The 18825-nt window shown below is 49.2% G+C and overlaps 1 protein-coding gene and 4 non-coding genes across 5 annotated transcripts; 2 read left to right on the top strand and 3 right to left on the bottom strand.

Annotated features, from left to right (window-relative positions):
- The first annotated feature begins 1940 nt into the window (after positions 1–1940).
- On the top strand, positions 1941–2013 carry TRNAV-CAC (transfer RNA valine (anticodon CAC)). The gene has a single exon. It is a non-coding gene; the product is annotated as a tRNA-Val (tRNA).
- A 1505-nt stretch (positions 2014–3518) lies between these two features.
- Positions 3519–3592, bottom strand: TRNAN-GUU (transfer RNA asparagine (anticodon GUU)). Its single transcript has one exon. It is a non-coding gene; the product is annotated as a tRNA-Asn (tRNA).
- A 1749-nt stretch (positions 3593–5341) lies between these two features.
- TRNAE-UUC (transfer RNA glutamic acid (anticodon UUC)) lies at positions 5342–5413 on the top strand. Its single transcript has one exon. It is a non-coding gene; the product is annotated as a tRNA-Glu (tRNA).
- A 680-nt stretch (positions 5414–6093) lies between these two features.
- On the bottom strand, positions 6094–6165 carry TRNAE-CUC (transfer RNA glutamic acid (anticodon CUC)). Its single transcript has one exon. It is a non-coding gene; the product is annotated as a tRNA-Glu (tRNA).
- A 2326-nt stretch (positions 6166–8491) lies between these two features.
- Positions 8492–16371, bottom strand: LOC119235961 (neuroblastoma breakpoint family member 6-like protein). The gene is made up of 5 exons (XM_037499566.1): positions 16188–16371; positions 15746–15958; positions 13623–13725; positions 11860–12095; positions 8492–8718 (listed from the first exon to the last, which is right to left on the bottom strand). The coding sequence occupies exons 2-5, from the start codon at positions 15921–15923 to the stop codon at positions 8714–8716; spliced, it is 522 nt and encodes a 173-aa protein (XP_037355463.1). The 5' UTR covers positions 15924–15958; positions 16188–16371; the 3' UTR covers positions 8492–8713.
- Positions 16372–18825: the final 2454 nt, after the last annotated feature.

Genomic DNA, 18825 nt, shown 5'->3' with positions numbered 1-18825 from the left:
AGGAAAGAGGAACCGAGACTGACGGCGCGGACGTGGGCGCAGCGCTCTAGCAAAGCTCCCCATCCTGGACTGAATTCCAGCCCTTCCCCTACGACCTGCTGCGCCTGCACTGCCCGCCCCGGGTGGATGGTGGCGCCGTCCTCCGTGCAGCTCGGGCGAAAACTTCCGAGACCTGCGACGCGCAGAGGCACCTTCTTGGGCTGCGCGCCTCTCGCCGGGGTCCGCTCGGCCGCGCGCCCGCCGTGTCTTGGCTCTGAGCGGCTCCTCTTGGCAGGTCTGGAACCCACATCCTTCCTCGCGGGGCTGCAGAAATGCCCCGGGAGACGCGCCCTTGGATTTGTGGGACCCCAGTGTGTTTTTCTGGTGGCGCCCACCGGCCCTCCCGCTCCGGGGTAGCACAGCAGCCCCTCTGGACTGCCCGCGGCTCGGAGAAGGGAACCCGCGCGCTGCTGGGCGGGAGGAGAAAGACTACACAGAGCAGAAAAGGGACGTCCCGATCCAAAGCTACTCTGAAGCTCGCCTCTCCTGGAGCTCGGTCCTCCCGGGCTGGCGAGGGCGAGCGCGCTCGGACGTCAGCGGTCAGGGAAAGCGAAAATCATTGCACCAAAAAAAGGTACCCTCTGGAGAAAACGGCGCGTTTCCCCCACATGTTAACGTTTTATTCCATAAGGAAGCCCGGGCGAGGAGCGAGGGGGTGGGAATTTAAGTCTTGGCGCAGAAAGAAACTGCAGGGCGGCCATTTGCTGTGCGCCGAGACGGACCCTCCAGACGGGTTTCCCGCGGACACCGCCTTCACCGCGTTGCCGGCTGAGGTTAAAATTCGCGCTGTCACCTGTTGAACAAAAGTATAAAAGGCAAATAAAAGAAGTTTCAGGCATTTAAAAGGTAAAACCGGCCTCCCTAGTGCGCGAGGGGTTACGCACCGCACTAGGAAGCAATCCGCAGCCTCTGCAACACGAGTTCGATCCCCGGCCGTCCAGGGAGCTCCCCGCATGGCGCAGCAGACCTCTCCTGTCTCACCTGCTGCTCCCCTCGGCAGTGTGTTTCAGTGGATCCACCTGTTCTGCTCCCCACTCTGTCTCTGGTGGATCCTCTCACCCCCGCACCTTTGGCCTCTTGTACGCATAAATGAATGGGTCTTTAAAAATAAATAAATAAAAGGTGAAACCAAACTTTCTTCAAAAGCGTTTCAAGAACGACGAGGGGAAATCCTGGGGTCCGCGCGCGTGGCCCGTGTCCGCCACGAACGTGCCCTCGACGTGGCGGTCGCCCAAGCTCAGCCCAGGTCAGTAAAGGGGCTTAGTCCACGGAGGTCCGGCCTGTTGGAAGCGCCAGAGCCCTCCCTCACGGCCTTCATGTAGTGCCGGGCCGAAAACCCACAGACACCATCCGAGTGTTGGCCTTGTTGGGTGGAAAAGTGCGCGGGGGCGGCGGGAACCGGCCACACCCGCCATGCGCAGGGCGGAGGGGGGCGCGCGGGGAGCGGGGGCCGGGCGGGGTCCGAGCCCAGGGCGGGGAGCGGGTCCTGGGCATCCCGGTGCCTTAGAAGCCCCCGCTTTTACCACAGCCAGGAGCGCGGGCCGCGAAGAACCCCTCGGGGCTGCGCCCACACTGCCGCCCGCAGGGGCGCCCCGGGCTCGGGCCCCCGGACCTGCCGACCCCGCAGCCTCGCGAGCTGGGGAGTCAAAGGGCGGAACCCGCGCTCCGCGCTCCGCGCTCGGTTGTGGAACTCGAGATCCTGCATTTGAAGCGGAACCCCGAAGCCAGCTGTGGGGGCCCATGGGTCCTCGTTTCGGGGTGGCGCAGAACCCTAAGGCAGGGACTCTTGGGAGCGCAAACGCCATACCCTGGATAAAAACTTTTCTGGGATTAGGGACCAGACGACTGTGGCAGGATTTAGGGTTTTCATATATAAATCCTGAACTCCACCTTTCCGTCCCGTTTCCGTAGTGTAGTGGTTATCACGTTCGCCTCACACGCGAAAGGTCCCCGGTTCGAAACCGGGCGGAAACACTCCTTTTGTCCTGAAAATTACATTCCTGCTGACAAACAAAAGGGGGCGAAAGAGGGGGGGCCAGGGAGCTGGGCCTGCCCAGATGCATTTTCAATTAGCAGCAACTTTGGAGAAATTCAGTGACCCCCCCCTCAAGCCTGCTCAGCATTGCAGGAACCAGACTTGTGTCTGCCCCAAGTCGCACTGGAGACCAGGCCCCCACCCGCTACTCCAGGGAGCGCAGCAGCAGGTGGGTCTCCCGCTCCCTTTAAATCAAGAAGCTCCTGATCTTCTTATCTATTGCCCAAATACGCCCTACAGCCGGCAGGTGTTAAGTATCCAAAAACCAACAAGTTCTTTCCTGTGATGCTCTCTTGGCCTCTCCCCTTCCCCAGCACAGGCTGATTTGGAGATGAAACAAAAGAAATAGAGCCTAATATGCACCCAAGAGTGGAGATAAAGCAGAGGGTTGAAGAGTACCAGAAATTTAATCTGCTTTTAGACTTTTATCTGGAAGGTCAAATTATGGCTGCGGCCTTGCCCTGGTGGTCTAGTGGCCAAGACTCAGCTCTTCCACTGTGTTGCTGGGGGAAACCCAGTCAAGGAAATACTTTTCCTTATTTCTCATCTGTGGTGTGTCCCAGCGTCTACACCTAGATTCTTGGTATAAGGAACTGGGTGGTGCAAAGCGCTGGAAGAGTGAAAGGTGGTTTTTGTCCTGGCTTTGACCTGGCCCCAGCTCAGCCTTAATCCAGCTGTTGTGTGAGTACTCAATTGCCCCTAGAGCCCAGCTTCTAGTTCCAGGGTTCCAGTGGGTCCGAAGAAGCCAGTGATGGGGTATTTTCTTTCTTGCTGAAGCTGCAACTCACATACAAAAAGGTTTAGCTGTAGAAAAATTAGTGGTCTCAATGTCAGGCATAAAGAAGAAAATCAAGTTATTAATAAGACTGAGTCTCAAATACTTTTAAACACTTTTTAAAACTTCGTGAGGTAGAATGGCATAGAAAATGTTTAGGTCAGCTGTGGGCTCCAACAGGGCAGGGAACTTAGTTTTTGCACAGAATGCAGCTGTTCTCCCAGAGGAGGACTTGGCACCTCGTAAGCACCTAATAAATGGCTGAAGAGGAGAAGAAGAAACTGGATATGACTGAAATGACAGAGAGAGAGAGAGAGAGAGAGAGAGAGAGAGAGAGAGAGAGAAAGGTGAGCCAATAACTCTAAGGGTCCACGGTCAGGGTCAGGATTCTGTTATGTCTAATTTAGAAATATATGCCGCCCCCCCCCCACACACACACACCAGCACAAAAAGGAAGACACTGCACTGTTAAAAGGAACTCAGAGGTCAGGATGAGGAGTCAGGACTGGCCTGCAGGGCAGCAGGCTCCCAAGTCCTGTCTGGGCTGTTCTCGCCTGCGGTGCCCCAGCCAGGAGGGTCACTGAGGGGGGTTCTTCCCTCTCCCCTGGGCGGGAGCGTCTGCAAAGTGGAAACGAGCGCCACCGCTCGATGTTGTCAAAAGAGGAGAGGCGTCCCTGGGTGGGCTCGAACCACCAACCTTTCGGTTAACAGCCGAACGCGCTAACCGATTGCGCCACAGAGACAGGCGAGAGGCTCGCTTCTCGTGCCCACACAGAACAGGCCGCACGCGACGCCAGGCGGCGCCCCCCGCCGTCCGCAGCCCCGCGCGCCGAGAGGTCGGCGCCACAGGTGCGCGGGGCGCGCCCCGCCTCGGAGGCCAGCGCCCCGGAACGCGCCGGGCGGGGGCCGAGCGGGCCCGAGGGAAGGGGGCGCGGCAGCTCCCGGGGGGGCTCGGCTGCTGCGGGAAGAGCCGCCACAGGAGACCGGCCAGGGCCCGGGGGGAGACCCGAGGCCTCCAGCAAGCGGACCCCGCGGGGCGACCCTGCGGCGGGCGGGAGAGGCCGGAGCGCAGCGCCTGGAGGAGCAGCGCGAGCTCGGGTAAGTGTCCAAGAGCAGCGGCGAGAACTGTGGATGCTTGTCCGTGGGAACAGTTGCGGGGAGCAGCGTGGGGCGCGTGGCCGGGAGGGGCTGCTTCCAGGTGTGCGGTGGTCGCGCCCACGGGAACAACCCGAGGGCAGGCGGCGGGGGCGGGGCTCGGAACCGGCTTGGGGTTTGCTCTTAGTCCCGAGGGGCAGCGGCTGCGCCCGTAGCTGGGACCGGAGAGCAGAGGGCCCCCCGCGACTCCTTGCGGGCGGCAGAGGCGGGGACCCCACGCGCGCCGAGCCGGGGGCCCGGCCGGGTCCGAGTCGGCTGGGGTCTCCCTACCGAGCAAACACCTGCGGGGCGCAGGCCACCCCCGAGGGGCCTGCCTGTTTCCACTGGTGGAAAAGCGTGTTAAACCAACTGCAGATATCAGTGGGCGGTTTTTTTTTTTTTTGTTGCTTGTTTACACTACAGGAGAAGGAGCTTTCCGTGAGTTTACTGTAAGGGTCCGAAGTTAGGGTCCCCGCCGGGTGGCATCCATCCAGCACCTTCTGATTTTTATGGGAACATAATTATTCAGGTGCCTGTCGGGCACACGGAGGGCAGGCCCACGTCTTCAGGCTGAATTTGAGGGCAGAGCCGAGGAAGGGTGCAGAGAGCCCAACCCAGGCACCCCGCGGTGTGCGTCTGCACCTGGCTAGCCCAGGGGGTGTTCAGTGGCGCCCCTGCTGCTGTCCGCAGCCACCTGCTCGGATGCAGAGATGAGGGAAGGAAGGAGCTGCCAACCAAGTGCCGTGTTTCCCACGGGAAGACAGCAGGCAGCTCCTCACTCATCACACCTGGAGTTGCTACAGGTCGCGTCGGGCCCTCTGCTCTGAGTTTGGGAGTGGGAACAAAGGGTTCCAGCCGAGGCGGAAACACTGGATGCAAAGGTTTGAGGGGCAGTGTCCAGGCTCTGTTCAGGGCCCCCAGGCCTTGATGGAAAAATCCCCCTCTGCCCCCGCCATTTCTGCGAGTGTCAGGGTCCTGTTGCAAGGGTTGATGATGCAAGGGTACCTCGGCACCGCCTCACCCTGGGAGCCATTCCAGCCCCAGCCCCGGCTCCCCTCCCCGGCTCCTGGCACTTTTCTGGGGGCAAATTACCCTCTGGAGAAGGTTCATCTCCAGGTCAGTTTGGGCAGGAGCCGGAACTTTCCTAGACCCTGCAGTGACTTGCCCACCTGGCCGCAGGTGAGGTGCGCTTCTGGCGCCACAAAGCGCTGGGTGCGAGCTCGCCTTCTAGAAGGAATTGTAGGGTTCGACCTTTTAGATTGGCGCTTATGGGGCTGGCGGCACCTGGAAAGTGCGAGACCGAGCCCTCGAGCGCGAACCGAATGAAGTTATTTACAAAGAAAAGCGCAGGTGTCGTCTCCCTGGTGGTCTAGTGGCTAGGATTCGGCGCTTTCACCGCCGCGGCCCGGGTTCGATTCCCGGTCAGGGAAGCTTATTTTGTTAGCTCTCCTTGCATATAGGAATGTGGTAACGGTGTGGCCTGATGAAGAACAGTCTCGGCAACGTTTTGAACCCTGAAACGCAGATGAACTTCCAGACTGAACCTCCCCAACTTCCCTTGTCTCATTTGAAGCTATTTAAGATGGTGTCTGAAGCAACAGTGGCCGAGTTCCTTATTACACCGGGTCTCCCATCTATACAGGGGTCTGCAAGTTATTATTAAACTTCTCTGTGCTTTTTGTTTTGTCTGCCGCATGCTGCTTTGGTTATTGCCAGCCAAGAAACCTACCAGATAGCGAGGCTGCTTGTTTCCCCAAAATGAATGCAAGAAGAGGGATCAAGAACTTCTGATCCCGCCAGCAAGCATCGGAGCGGCCCAAATTCAGGACAGGCACCAAGCGCACCAGCTGTCTGGGCCTCTGGGTTCCGAGCTGGACTGATCTGCACACCTGGGGCGAGCAGGGCGCGTGGGCGCAGCCCACAGGCATTTGCAGCTGAGGGGGTTGGTGTAAACCAGAGCCGGATGCTCAGTCGCCTCTAAAAACACGTGTGCGCGTGGCCCAGCTGGAGATAAGAAGGTGTCCCTGCCTGTGCTGAGTGAGGAGTGGATGCAGCCGGCACAACGCTCCTCGCTGGCGCTAGAGATTTCGGCGGGAGGGGCAAAAAGCAATTCCCTGACCGGGAATCGAACCCGGGCCGCGGCGGTGAGAGCGCCGAATCCTAACCACTAGACCACCAGGGAGCTGGCAACTAACCGGCCTCCTGGATTTCTGGACTGGAGGGCTGTTTCCCTGAGCTGGCGAAGCCCTGGGTTTCCCGTCCAGGCAGGGCGCGGGGAGTGTCTGCTGCCCAGGGTTCCACAACCCTTTCCAAAGGTCACGCCCTCGCTGCTTCACTCCAAAGGAGCCGGAGGAGACTCGGCGCTCCCGAGGCGCGCCAGGCCCTCGAGCCCTGGAGCTTTGCCTGAAGAGCCGTGCCCAGAACTGCCCGGGGAATGCGCCTTCGCTAGGCCCAGTGGGTGGAGAGAAGTTCCCTGTCCCTGGAACCTGGGAGTGGATGAGGTTGCCAAGGGGCAGTGAGAAGGGAGGCGCCCGGGATGAGACCAGGATCCCCAATAACATAAAAGACTCTCAGAGGTGCAGCCTGTTTGACCAGCAGGTTTCTCACCTTAGTGGAGGCCAGCTCCATCCTTCCAGATGCTCAAGCAAACCCCAGAGCTTTCTCAGGTGCCAGTGTTCCACAGGCCCCACCTCCAACAATTCAGTAGCAGTTGTCTCCCACGTGTGGACTTGGATCTACACCAGGATTTCTCACCAGGGCACTGTTGATATTGATGTAATTCCTTGATATCAAGGGATTTCCAGTGCATTGTAAATATTCCCATGCCTTGTAGGCTGGTGCTTCCTAGGTTTCTGCTTAAACTATTCCAGAGCATGCTGTCATCAGGAATGAATTTGAGATGTGATAAATTAAAAATTAGATTCCAAAATTACTATTAAAAATTTTAGAATTCAGCCATAACCCTAAGGTAGAAAGATTTCTTAGAAACACAAATCACCTTCATAATAAAAGGAAAAAAGAAAACTTAAGTGGATTTAATAAAAATCAAAAACTGTTCATCAAAAATTACAAGTAGGGCCTCCCCGGTGGCGCAGTGGTTAAGATCTCAGTGCTATCAAGCTATCGCCAGCCACTGAGGCATGAACTGACCCACATGGCACAGCAGACCTCTCCTGTCTCAACTGCTGCTCCCCTCAGCAGTGTATTTCAGTAGATCTGCCTGTTCTGCTCCCCACTCTCTCTGGTGAAACCTCTCTCTCCTCTCTCTCACACATATACTCCTGGCCTAGACCCCATATCCATTAGAATGTGTAAATGCAAAGTACAGAGAATACCAAATCACAGGAGTTGGTATTTCCCACTTGCTAGTGGGAAACCATTCTACAAAACTGTTGGACAGTTTCTAATTAAGTTAAACTTGCCCCTACCCCATGACCAATAACCCCAGTGCTTGGTGTGTGCTCCAGGTTGCTGAATATACCTGTCCCAGGCTAGACTTGTTCCAGAATAGTCATGCAGCCTTCTTTACACAGCAAAGTTAGACAGCCTATCAGCTGTATCACACAGAAATCAATGACATCCAAAGTAACCACTGATACATGTAACAAATGGATGCATTTCAGAAACAATAGAGGATAAATACAGCCAGGTACTAAAAAAAGAGCTTCTCTATGAATTTCAAGAAGAGACAACACTAATCTGTGGTGTCAGACATCAGAATAGAGATTAACCAAGTCGAGGGGTAGGGAGGAGGCAATTGTTGCAGGAAAAGGATGAGGCATATTTCCTGTAATGATCTGGGTGGTGGTTGCTTTAGTCAAACTATAATAATCAGCCTAGTTCAGATTTTTGCATTTTACTCTGTGAATTACAGTTCAGTAATTTTCTGTTAGCATGAACACGGGGGTGGGGGGTGGAGGTAAACCCTTGAAGGCTATGACAAGGACTTTGGATTTTATTTTAAACACATTGAGCTCACCCTGGTTTCTTTCAAAGAGCCCCACAAATACATCCTAGCCAGAAAGACGACTATGATGACACCATCTCATTAATGGAAACTACGATCCTTAGTGGGCTTTCCAAGTTTGGGGCGCTTTCTGCTCAGACTCAGGGTTGGTACAAAGTTCCCAAGGACCCGGCACTGGGTGTGTTTCCTGGGGGTTTTTCCCTGCGTTCCCCAGACTGCAGCCCCTTGTGGACTCGGGTCAGCCTTGCTCTCTGGCCTCAGGTAAAGGTGGCAGTCAGTGCAGGAATTAAAAGCAAACCCAAAAAACGGCCCCTGGCTTCCAGGCACTGCAGTTTGGGATTAGCCTGGAGGTTACTGCCGCCACAATGTGGAGCACTAACCTACCTGGCAGAGGCTGAGATTCCCTTGTTTTCAACGTAAAAAGGCATATGGAAAGATCCTGAAAATCATTAATCTCCAATTAAAACTGTTGCCAACCCCCCAAAATTAAGTTCCTTCCCAGGCACACCATTAAAATGAATCACTGAAGCATGGTGCATGGAGTAGAAAACGTTTATTTGAGATAGCACCAAGAAGATAAGAGAAAAATTCTCAAGTCAGCATAGTTACACATTACAAAGGAGAACAGGGTGAGTGGGACTCGCAGGAGGGGGATGCAAGGGGGATTTGTGGTTTCATAGTCGCCCTGCTAGACTCAGGAGGGCCAGCAAAGTCTTGAGTTACTTGTTAAGATGGATTCGTGAGTCATCACGTGGGTTAAGCTTCATCCTATACAGAGACAGAGAGGCCAGCACGCTCGTTAGCTAAGACTGGGGAACAACATGGGAGTGTGTTTACCAGCGGGCAGGTCAGCCTGTCTGCCCCAGAGAGACCAGGTGTGCATCCATCCTTAGCGTGCAGGGGACCTGCTTCCCTCCGCTTCATGCAGGTTAGAGTGGGGCCTGGTTTCATAACCACAGTGACCTACACTACACAGCTACTAGAATTGCCCAAAAGACAAAAACACCTAAAAATAGCAAGGAGTGATATTGGGGAACAGTCAGAACTCATAAGGTGAAATGGCATCAGCTCACTGGAAAACAGTTTGGCCGTTTGTCCCCCACACACACACACACACTATCCAGCTATAAGGAAAAACAAAAGTTCACCATTTACAGCTGTGGAAGCAGGTCGAGGGGATTCTGTGTAGCAAAATAAGTCAGAGAGACAAGGACACATAAAGGACATTTTTAGGTATGTGAAAAACAAGAAATCATAGTGTACACACTGACGAAGCAAAGTAATTCTAAACTAATGGACACTCAGATGAAGTCTGAGAAGAAGAGCTGGAACCGCTTGAATCTGAATGCAAGTCTCCGGCCCCACGTTAGGGATGCTCTCGGCTAGTATTCTTTAAATTTAGCTCTCCCCCGTCCTCCTCATTGCCTTTCCAGACATCTCTGTTTCTACTCCTGTGTGTTCAAAGGCTCTGACTCAATCAACTGCTTCTTTTGTCTACCGCTGGTCTTTTTATTGTATTTTTTAGTTCAGTTATAGAATTAAGTCCATTATCTCCACCTGAAGCTTTCTCATCTTTTCTCTATCATTGTCGTAATTCTCATTGTAGTCACTGATTATTTTCCTTATTTCAATAGGCATAGTTAGACTGTTGCTTTAAACTCTCAGGCAAGCTGCCTAGTTCTATTGGATTTACATTTTTCCAGGGGGTTTTTGTTCCATCATTTCCTCTATGCCTACATTTTTAGTTTTTATGGGTTGAGCAAAACAGCTTTCTCTCCTTAACTTGATTTGTTGGCCTTATGTTATGATGACAGGTTGCAGGGTATAATCCTGGGTTGTTTGCCCAGGATCCTGGGGTGTCTGCTGCTCAATGGAATAATGCCTTTGTACCTCTGGGACAACTGGAACACTGGTGCTGACAGAGGGTGGGAGCCAGGGCAGCAGGGAACCAAAAGGTGGCTGTGAGAGAGTACCAGGAGTCCAGACCTCCTAAAGCGCCATGGTGTCCAAGCTGGGAGGGGGTTCTGAATGACCCCTTCCCCTAGGCCAGTTCCTCAATCAGAGAATCCCCAGTAGCATCAAGTTAACACTGATTCCCCAGCTATCATTCAGCTCTGGCTTGTGGATTCTGCAATCAGTACCTCCCCCAGGGGTGCAGGCAGGAACCTGGCAACCAGGTCACAATCCCAGCCGTGACCACTGGTGGAAAACAGGACGTGTGTCTCTCAGGGCCTGCAGGTGTCATCTGTAAAAGGCTGCCTCCCTTGAAAACCTCTCTCACTCTTCTCTCAGGGATTGTAGCACTGGGAGGGGATGCAGTGGGTGTGTTCCCAGCAGCTTCCACATACTGAGCCTTCCTTGAGGCACAAGCTTCTGCTGCTGCGAGGGCCCAGGTGCTTTAAATTCTCACTACAGGCAGCAAGCACAGCCCCCAATGTTAGCCTAGCAACAGCCCCAGGCAGCGGGTGGGGAGGGGTAGATGGATGTTTCTGCATAACTCAGAAGCCAGTTGCAATGAGAATCCGCCCTCTCACATGCAAGGTCGCGGGTGGAACTCTTCTCGCTCACATCAAGGTCTTCTAACCAGGTCTTTCCCTCAGGCTGAGCTTCAGCTGCCGACCTCCAGGTATAGGCTCAAGCTGACTGTCCCCCCTTAGATAAGGGCTATGCTGGCAGTTGCACAGACTGTCAAGCACACCTAGTGGCAGGGGTGCAGGTGTTGCACCCTAGGGCCCCGACTCCTTGGCTCCTGCCGTTAGTATGGCATCTGCCCTGTGGGCATCTATCTGCTCCTCTGGCTGCAGACTGCAGGCCTCTACTTCCCCAAATCCGACAATTCTCTGGAGGTAGGGCCCTCCCTTTCCCACAACTGGTAGTGTGCCCCCCTCCCCAGGGCAGTCCCCAGGTTCTACAGTTCCCAATGTACGCGTGAGTCCTTCAGTCACCAACAAAAAAGGCTCAGTGTCTCCGCCGTCCCTGCCCTGGGTCATGCTGCCCTGGCTTTCTCCTAGCAAAATCACATTGCAGTTTTTCCTAACCTCTCTGCCAAGTCACTTTGCTTTGTGAAAGTGATAATCCTACAGTTATCCTCCAGGGACTGTCGTTGTTGTTATTTTAATCTGCATAGTATTTTGTTGTATTTGTAGGGAGAATGTGAACTTGGCATCTTTACTCTTCTGTATCCTGCCAGAACTCTTAGAAGTTTCTTATAAGTCAAACATACACTTACCATGTGACCCAGCAGCCCTGGATATTTACCCAAGGGAAATAAAGTGAAAATATTTTCACACAAAGAATATCCGTATGTGAATCTTTATAATGATTATTCACAATTGCCAAAAACTAGAAGCAATCCGAATGCCCTTTAGTGGGTGAATGGATAAACAAAAAATAGTGCTCTGCATAATGGGCAATATTCAGTGATAAAAGAGGAACTGATAACTGACACATTCTGGAGCTAGAAAATCTCTAAGGACAGAAAATAAATCCATTGGTTTCCAGGGAGAACTAGGAGAAATAGTTGACTACAAAGAGAAATAAGAGAACTTTTAGGGGTAATGGAATCTTTCTATATCTTAGCTATGGTGGTGCTAACATTTCTCAAAACTCACAAAACAGACACAAAAGTGGGGCATTTTATTATATAGACTTGTCCTTAAAAACTAAAATCAATTGGATGCTGCTGGTTTCTGCTTCGGAAGCCTGAGATGAAGGAGGCAGTGCTGGCGATGTAACCTCCAGCCCTGCCCACCGTCTTCACCCTACCTGTGCTGATGCTGGCCTGGTCATTAGAATGTGATGTGAAAAGCCAAAGGGTGGCTAAGTGGCTGAAAAGTCAGTCTTAGAGCTGTGGAGCCATGGGGTCTTATAAGAGAGTAGGACCTTGGAGACAAAGGTCTTCAAACTTACCAGTGGAGAGTTTGCTGGCAAGGCTTTCTGCCAGCTGGCTTTCTTGGGCCAGCTGCTGACAGAATCTCTGTCCCTGGCTGTGGGCAATATCAGTGCACCTGAGGAGGGCTTCAAAAGACTTGACTGTGTTCTTCACATGCTGGGTGAAAAGATAACAGACAACTTTACCTTCCTGGATCCTCTGTCGTAATTGAGTCAGTTGTTGGGCCTGAGCTTGAACTAGGGGATCATAGGACCTAAGGTGAGAAAACAAAATAAAATGTAAGCGCAGATGTAGTGAATGGCAGAGTGTCCCCAAGGAATTACCCAAGACCGTTCTTATACAAGTTGTGTGACATGCCTGTGGCAGAAGAAATGGGGAATAGCATTGGGCTTATTTGTTTATGTTTATTAACTTCATTTCAAAAAGACATCCCTTCAGTTCCTCACTTCAATGTATGTTCATTGCCATGTAACATACATCATCAAGCCTCATGCCTAAAGAGGCAAATGGAGGAAGCACCAGATACAGAAGAGTTGGGCAGGCACGTCTGGTGTTCACTGAAAAGAAAAATCGATAAAAATATCAAGAAGAATAACATTCTTTGGATTGTCATGGAGCTAAGCTATAATCAGTAAGGAGACACTTAAGAGTAAATAAATGTTCTAAGTAACAATTTAATTACTTTATGTGGGATTTCACTATTTTCCCTATTTCACTATTTTCTAATTTTATGCAAATATTCCCCATTGACTCCAATCTAAATGTGAGCTCTCTGAGCTAGAGGCAGTGTTGCGAATCACCCAGTTCACAGTACCCAAGCACACCCACACCGTAGGCGTTGCTTTAATTGATTCTTGAATCTCTTCCTTACTGTCCTACTGATTGTCTACAGACTGTCTTATAAATCCTATTCCATAGAGTTCCTATAAGGTGTCAGGAGGGGACAGCATAGATTAGGAAGAAATGGGGGTTCCAGGCCTCTGCCCCTTTCAAGTATCTTTGCTTTAGTGGGTTTTTCTCATTTCACATTTCTCAGATTTTATGTTAGCAAAGGATTAAAAGTTGTCTTGAGTGCCACAATCTACCCTATAATATTTGAAGCCCTCTAAGAATGAGCAATCCTTGTCCTCAGCAAATTAATAGTTCATTTCTCAGACAACAGCTGCTCAATTCCCTATTTACCCAATGGCCCTACCAGCTAATACTCCACATTGTTAGGAAAAGATCAAAGTTGGAGAAGAGAGAATTGTTATCATGAAAAGGCATTTTGGAAAGCTTGGGAATATGTCTTGTACTAGGAAATGTTGGTTTGCTTATGACAACCACCACACCTATAACAATAAGAACAAGTAAAATAATTACAGCAAGTATTTGTTGAGAGCTCATATGCGTTAGAGACGGTTTAACCACTTGTCATTGAGCACTTCATCACTGTCTGCAGTAGACACTCAGTATTTTAATTTTACAGATGAAGTAGCTAAGGTAACTGAGACACAGGAAAGTTAAATAAATTTACTCATGGTCAAAAAGTTAGAAGCCATTTGGCAACTCTTTTAACCCCAGGCCTCTGTCTCTGTTTTATCTGTATGTTATTCCAGGGAGAACTCTAACGGGGCCATCATCCGACCCCCACAGTCCCACTGGCTGTCTCCCGCTAGTTCTGTGCTGCCATGTGCACTTCTGCCTTTCTCCTCACACAAACTTGCTCTTAATTCCATCAGCTAGATGGCCCCACTTCAACTAGTGATTCAAACACTTATCAGCACAGGTGCCTCCTTACCCAAGATTTGCAGCTGGCCTCGTTTTCTCTGCTAGATTCCCCTCCTCAAATGGCACTTTTTCCTCCAGCATGGACTCGATGAGGGCCTTGTACTGTTCACATTCTGAGAAAGGACAGAGAAGCCTGCCTCAACACAAAGCCGGGTGCGCTGGGGAGGCAGGATTCATCCAAGAACAGTGTGACCCCAAAGCGGGGATCTCTGTTTGGATTTCTTATCTGACTCCTCAGTCTTCCCAACTAGATAACACCTCATTACACTCCCTTCTAGAGATGAGAAAAGAGAAGCTTTTTGGAGGGTGAAATACCTTGCTCAAGGTGATTCAACTGGAATGAAGTGAAGAATTCACACCCCCGGGGTCAGACTCCAAATCTTGGGCCATTTTACCAAATTTTGCAACCTCTTAAGTAAAACATTAACCTGGGGCAACAGTAGTGGTTTTCAGTGTGTCTGGGAAGGCACCAAAGACTGTAAGAACAATTATTCCCCCACGTTGATAGCACCAGTAACCTCCCTGACATTTTAAGAGTTTAAAAGTTAATTTGGGTACAAATCTGCATAAAAAGGTACATGAAGAGGAAAAACGTCTCTGAAAGAAACATGTTCAAATGGTAAAAGGTATGTTAGGTGAGAGGCAGAACTATTGCACAGAGTTTGCCATCACTCTGTTCTCGTACATTCTCAGGAACGGTCATCAGTTATCATCACACCACCTGAAGGAGTAGGTACTATTACTACCATATAGATGAGGAAACTGAGGTGCAGAGCAGATAAATAACTTAAATTTGAACCTAGGAAGTTCAGTCTCAGTAATACTCTGTTTTTTTTTTTAAAGGGAAATGGTTTCTGATGATTTATTATTTATGTGTATAAGAACTGGGGTACAGGCCAGAGTTGTGGGGGGTGAGAGGATTCACCAGAGACAGAATGGGGAGTAGAAAAGGTGGATCCACTGAAATACACTGCTGAGGGGAGCAGCGGGGAGATAGGAGAGGTCTGCTGTGCCGTGTGGGTAGCTCCCTGGCTGGGGATTGAACTCGTGCTGCAGTGGCTGTGGATAGCTTCATGGGCTGTGTCTTAACCCTTTGCATCACCAGGGAGGCCCCAGAGTAATACTCTTAATCACTGCACTGTGTTACCTTGACACTGAGATCTTGGTTATTTTTTTCTTCTATCTCAAAAAAAATTTCCTTCAATTGTACTGCAATTATAATGAATGATGAACTTTTAAAAATCCTGTATTATCACATCCTATACTTATCATTTTATTTCTGTAATAAATAGGCCTTAATTTGTACCTGTCTATGATAGTAAGTTGGATAGCAAATTTGACTGAAAAATAATTGTAGAAATTTAAAAGCAAACTCAACTGCAGTATCAGCAAGAATCCTCATCTAATGTCCCTCTTCCCTGCCGCCTCCATTCCCAAGTTCCCTGCAGCCACTACAGTGCTTCTCTGCCCCATGCTCTGAAAGGTTTGGGATTGTCCAGTGGATTTACAAATGTGAAAACTGGCCATGGAAAAGGAAGGGTCAGCCCCTGCACTGGCCTGACCGACTCCCAGGACTGGAGGCCTCCTCCGCTTGGCCTCATTCCCATTTTACCCTCTTATCTCAAAACCCAGATCCGGACGGTCCACCTGGACTTACTCTCTGCATATTCAGGGAGAGATGGAACAGGTGTTACAGAGTCTCACCAGAATGCGAGTAATATCTTCTTTGAATTTATGTGGGAAAAGAATCTTGATCCAAATATCAGGATTTCCCTTTGTGTCTATTGATGTTCTTGTCTCCAAATACCTGTGGTTCAGTTGGAAACACTGGTTTTAGGCTGGTGGGTGAACTATTCTTTTTGTCTCCCCTAGTGTGGCTACCACAGTGTTTTGCGAATGGGTGCTCAGTGCAAGTATGAATTGAATCCTGAGATATTTAAGCCAACAATGATAGTCTGTAGACTCTGACACATGTTCTGGAGAGAGAAAAGACAGAGCCTCCACCAAACTTTTATCTCTGTTCCTCTCTACATTTTCACTCAACTTGACTCCTTTGAGCCTCCATCCTCCATTTCTCAGAGGGAAGATGGACAACCACATGTCATCTGGTGACCAGCACCCAGTAGGGCTTACTGTATTTCTGCAGCTGGTTGGCCAGGGAGTAAGCAGTAGCTTTGGACATGAGGAATCTCTCTGTGAGATCCCGGAAGTTCTGTTTGCATTGCTCCAGCTCAGAGCGCAAGTACTTGTTGTCTTCCAGGATGCTCATTTCTGCCCTTGAACCAGAGAAAGTGGGACGAGGTGCTGCCATGCTGAAGCTTATGGGGGAAGAAGTAGAACCTGAACCTGGGAAGAAGAAACACAAACAGATAATAAGTTAAAAACAAGGGAATGGATTATGGTAATGATTGCACTACCTGGTAAATTACTAAAAAAACAAAAAAAATTATACTGTGTAATTATAATTACACATTATAATTATAATTTTTTAAGTATGTAAATTATCTCTCAGGATAGTTTGAGGGGGAAAAGGATTTAAACCAGCCTAAACAATGCAGATATAATTCATACTTACCTTTGAGCGAAGCTTTGTCAGCATTCCACAACTCTGACAATCCTTAACCATACATAAAGGTACAGATGCCAAAACTTGGAGCTGAAGTCACTGTGAGTAACTCATGCTCTGATAAGAGTGTTGGAGGGAAAGCCCAGCATGCCAGGTAACCATCTGGAGTTGCAATAACAGAACTGGAAGGTGGGGGTGTCGTGGAATCTCTGGGGCCCCTGCATTCTGGTTGCCTCGGTGTTTTGAGCTACCTGTTCCTCTTGAAGGTCACCACCTCAGCAGCCATGCTCAATAGTTGTGTTCCCTTGTGTTGATTCCACAGATCCAAAATTTAAGCATTTTTACACTTTATTTTTGTGTTTTGAAAACTTTGATAAATCAATATTTTCCCAAATTCTTACATTGTCTTGAAGATTGTCATGAAGTCACTTTTTCCTCATGAGAATTTATTTTTTTTAGTAGTCCTGGTGTTCATCATTGTTCTGCTCTAGTTTTTTTTCTCTTTTTTAATATGCAGGAAATAACCTGAGTACAAGACTGAGTGTATGATTAATTAATTTATAAGAAGGATTTCTGTCCTGATTGTCTAAATTTTCTTTTTGCTACTATCCCAGTTTATATTGACTTATTTTTCCACACTGGGGAAGCCAAATGCTGGCTTTTCATTAAATGTTGGAGGCGGCATTGGTTAAGGATTATAGTTGAGACCGGGGCACAGGCCAGAAATTATTCTCATTTCTTTTCCAGTACAAAATCTTATCTTGGAGCATTTGCTCCTGTTGTTAACAGGAGCTCAAACTCTGGTCAGAAATATTCAATTGTTGTCCCATTTTAGCCCTGCATAGGGTCATGGCAGGGGTTTTGAGTCCCCCCGCAACTTCCAAGGCCAGTAATAGCCTTTTCCTTGAGGAGACATGTGGTGTTGGGCAACACCACACTGATAAAGAAACGGGAGTCGTGGAGCAGGCTACATAATGCAGGATGCTGCTGAAGAGCAAGATCCTGGCCCTTTTATTGACACAGGGTATTGGTTGTAAGGGGGAGGTGCAAAGGAGATTAAAGAGAAGGAGATTATAGAAAGGGAAAGGGTGTAGGGATTGTAAATCTGCCCTCCAGGCACTTCTCATCTACTTGATGACACACCCTAATCCCCAGCCATGGTTTTAATCTTATCAAAAAGGCGTTCCACCGATCAGCTTCTGCGGTCCCTTGTCATACATTGGTCCTCGGCACCCCGGGCATTCCTGGTCATATCTCGTGATGCACAGCCTTGCCAGCATGATCCAGCTTTGTGCTCTTGTTTGAAGGGCTGAAGTGTTGGGCTCCTGTACCTAACTGGCTGGGCCATTTTGATCTTGTTTAGGTGACAAAATGGCAGCTGCATAGGCTGCCTAGGAGTAGCAGACCTGCAAAACACAGGTGATCTAAGCTGTTTCCCCTGCCACTTTGGGTCCTAGTTAGTCTATATTGAGGTCTTTGGGCTCATACCAACAACCATTGTCTGCATTCCTGCTCTCAAAGCTTTCTAGCAGTGCACCCTCTGTCCTGGAGGCCAACTCTGTGCCCCCCCTTATCCAGAGCAGTGTCTGGTCTCCAAAGCTTGTAATATGGGTATGTATTCCTGAATGGAAAGTTGTAGAAGCACCCCAAAGAGCAGTCCCACCCCCTCATAGGTTATATTGTCCTGGTAACAGTTCTATTGAAGGGTTTCCTACCCCTTTCTACCCTGCCACTGCTGTGTGTGTGCACTCCACATCTGTTCATCTTTCAGGGCTACAGCCTCATTGTGCTAGCTCAGGAGGCAACCCCAGCATCTTCATATCCCACCATCTTTCTTGGCTCTTCACTCTAATTTTACTGGAAGTTAATTTTCCTAAAATGCCTTCACATGTTTGGTAGTATATATATATATATATATATATATATATATATATATATATAATATTCTAGCTTAAAAATAGGCTTCCTTGCTTTTCTCTAGCTTCATGTTCTTTTTAGACCTTTGATGAAATTCTGAGTCTCAATCCTTTGTTTGGAGTCTTTCTTTTTCTTTAGAATCCCTTTGAGTCTTTTCTTCATGTCTGACATTCTGACATTCCAGGATGGCAAATTTTATAGGTTCTTTATTCCTTCTTTGGGCCTGCAATCCATCTAGTCTTTCAGTAAGGTAATGATTTTCTCACATTGCGAGATATTTTCTCAGAATGATTATTGGATCATTTCTTCTCCTTTGTTTTCTAAGGAAGTAGAATTGATTTCTATTGGGTGATGGCATATTATACCTTCTTCATAGGAAACCAGTTTTTTCATGAGAGAGATGTAGTTGTTTGTTTTATAGAAAATATTACCAGATATCAAATTATAAAACATATACACCCACATTATACTCAAACTTGGAGGATATCAAAAAGTCAACCCTATTGAAAAGTTCGGGTACACCTGACCAATCTCTGCTGTCCCAATGGGTAGTTCCAAGAATGATATCCAATTTATAAGATTGCTAAAAAAGAAAAATATCATTTGGAGAATAATTTTCAGGACTATTTCCCTCATACTCTTGAGTCTTTGGAATTTATTACAATCAATAGATTTGTGTACACAGGCAAAAACAGGGTGTATTCCTGCAATAGATGAAATGATAGTATTC

This window comes from Talpa occidentalis, unplaced genomic scaffold (genome assembly GCF_014898055.3).
Source record: "Talpa occidentalis isolate TD23 unplaced genomic scaffold, MPIMG_talOcc4v2.1 talOcc4.9, whole genome shotgun sequence".
In the NCBI taxonomy this organism is placed as follows: domain Eukaryota; kingdom Metazoa; phylum Chordata; class Mammalia; order Eulipotyphla; family Talpidae; genus Talpa; species Talpa occidentalis.
This window is presented reverse-complemented; position numbering and strand designations above follow the sequence as displayed.

Bases quoted from the DNA above. Each gene is read 5' to 3' on its own strand.
- LOC119235961 (XM_037499566.1), bottom strand. From the start codon at position 15,923: ATGGCAGCACCTCGTCCCACTTTCTCTGGTTCAAGGGCAGAAATGAGC. The intron at 13,726-15,745 runs GTAAGCCCTACT...GTCCTTTCTCAG, and splicing joins CAACCAGCTGCAGAAATACA to AATGTGAACAGTACAAGGCC. The intron at 12,096-13,622 runs GTAAGGAGGCAC...TTCTCACCTTAG, and splicing joins AGGCCAGCTGCAAATCTTGG to GTCCTATGATCCCCTAGTTC.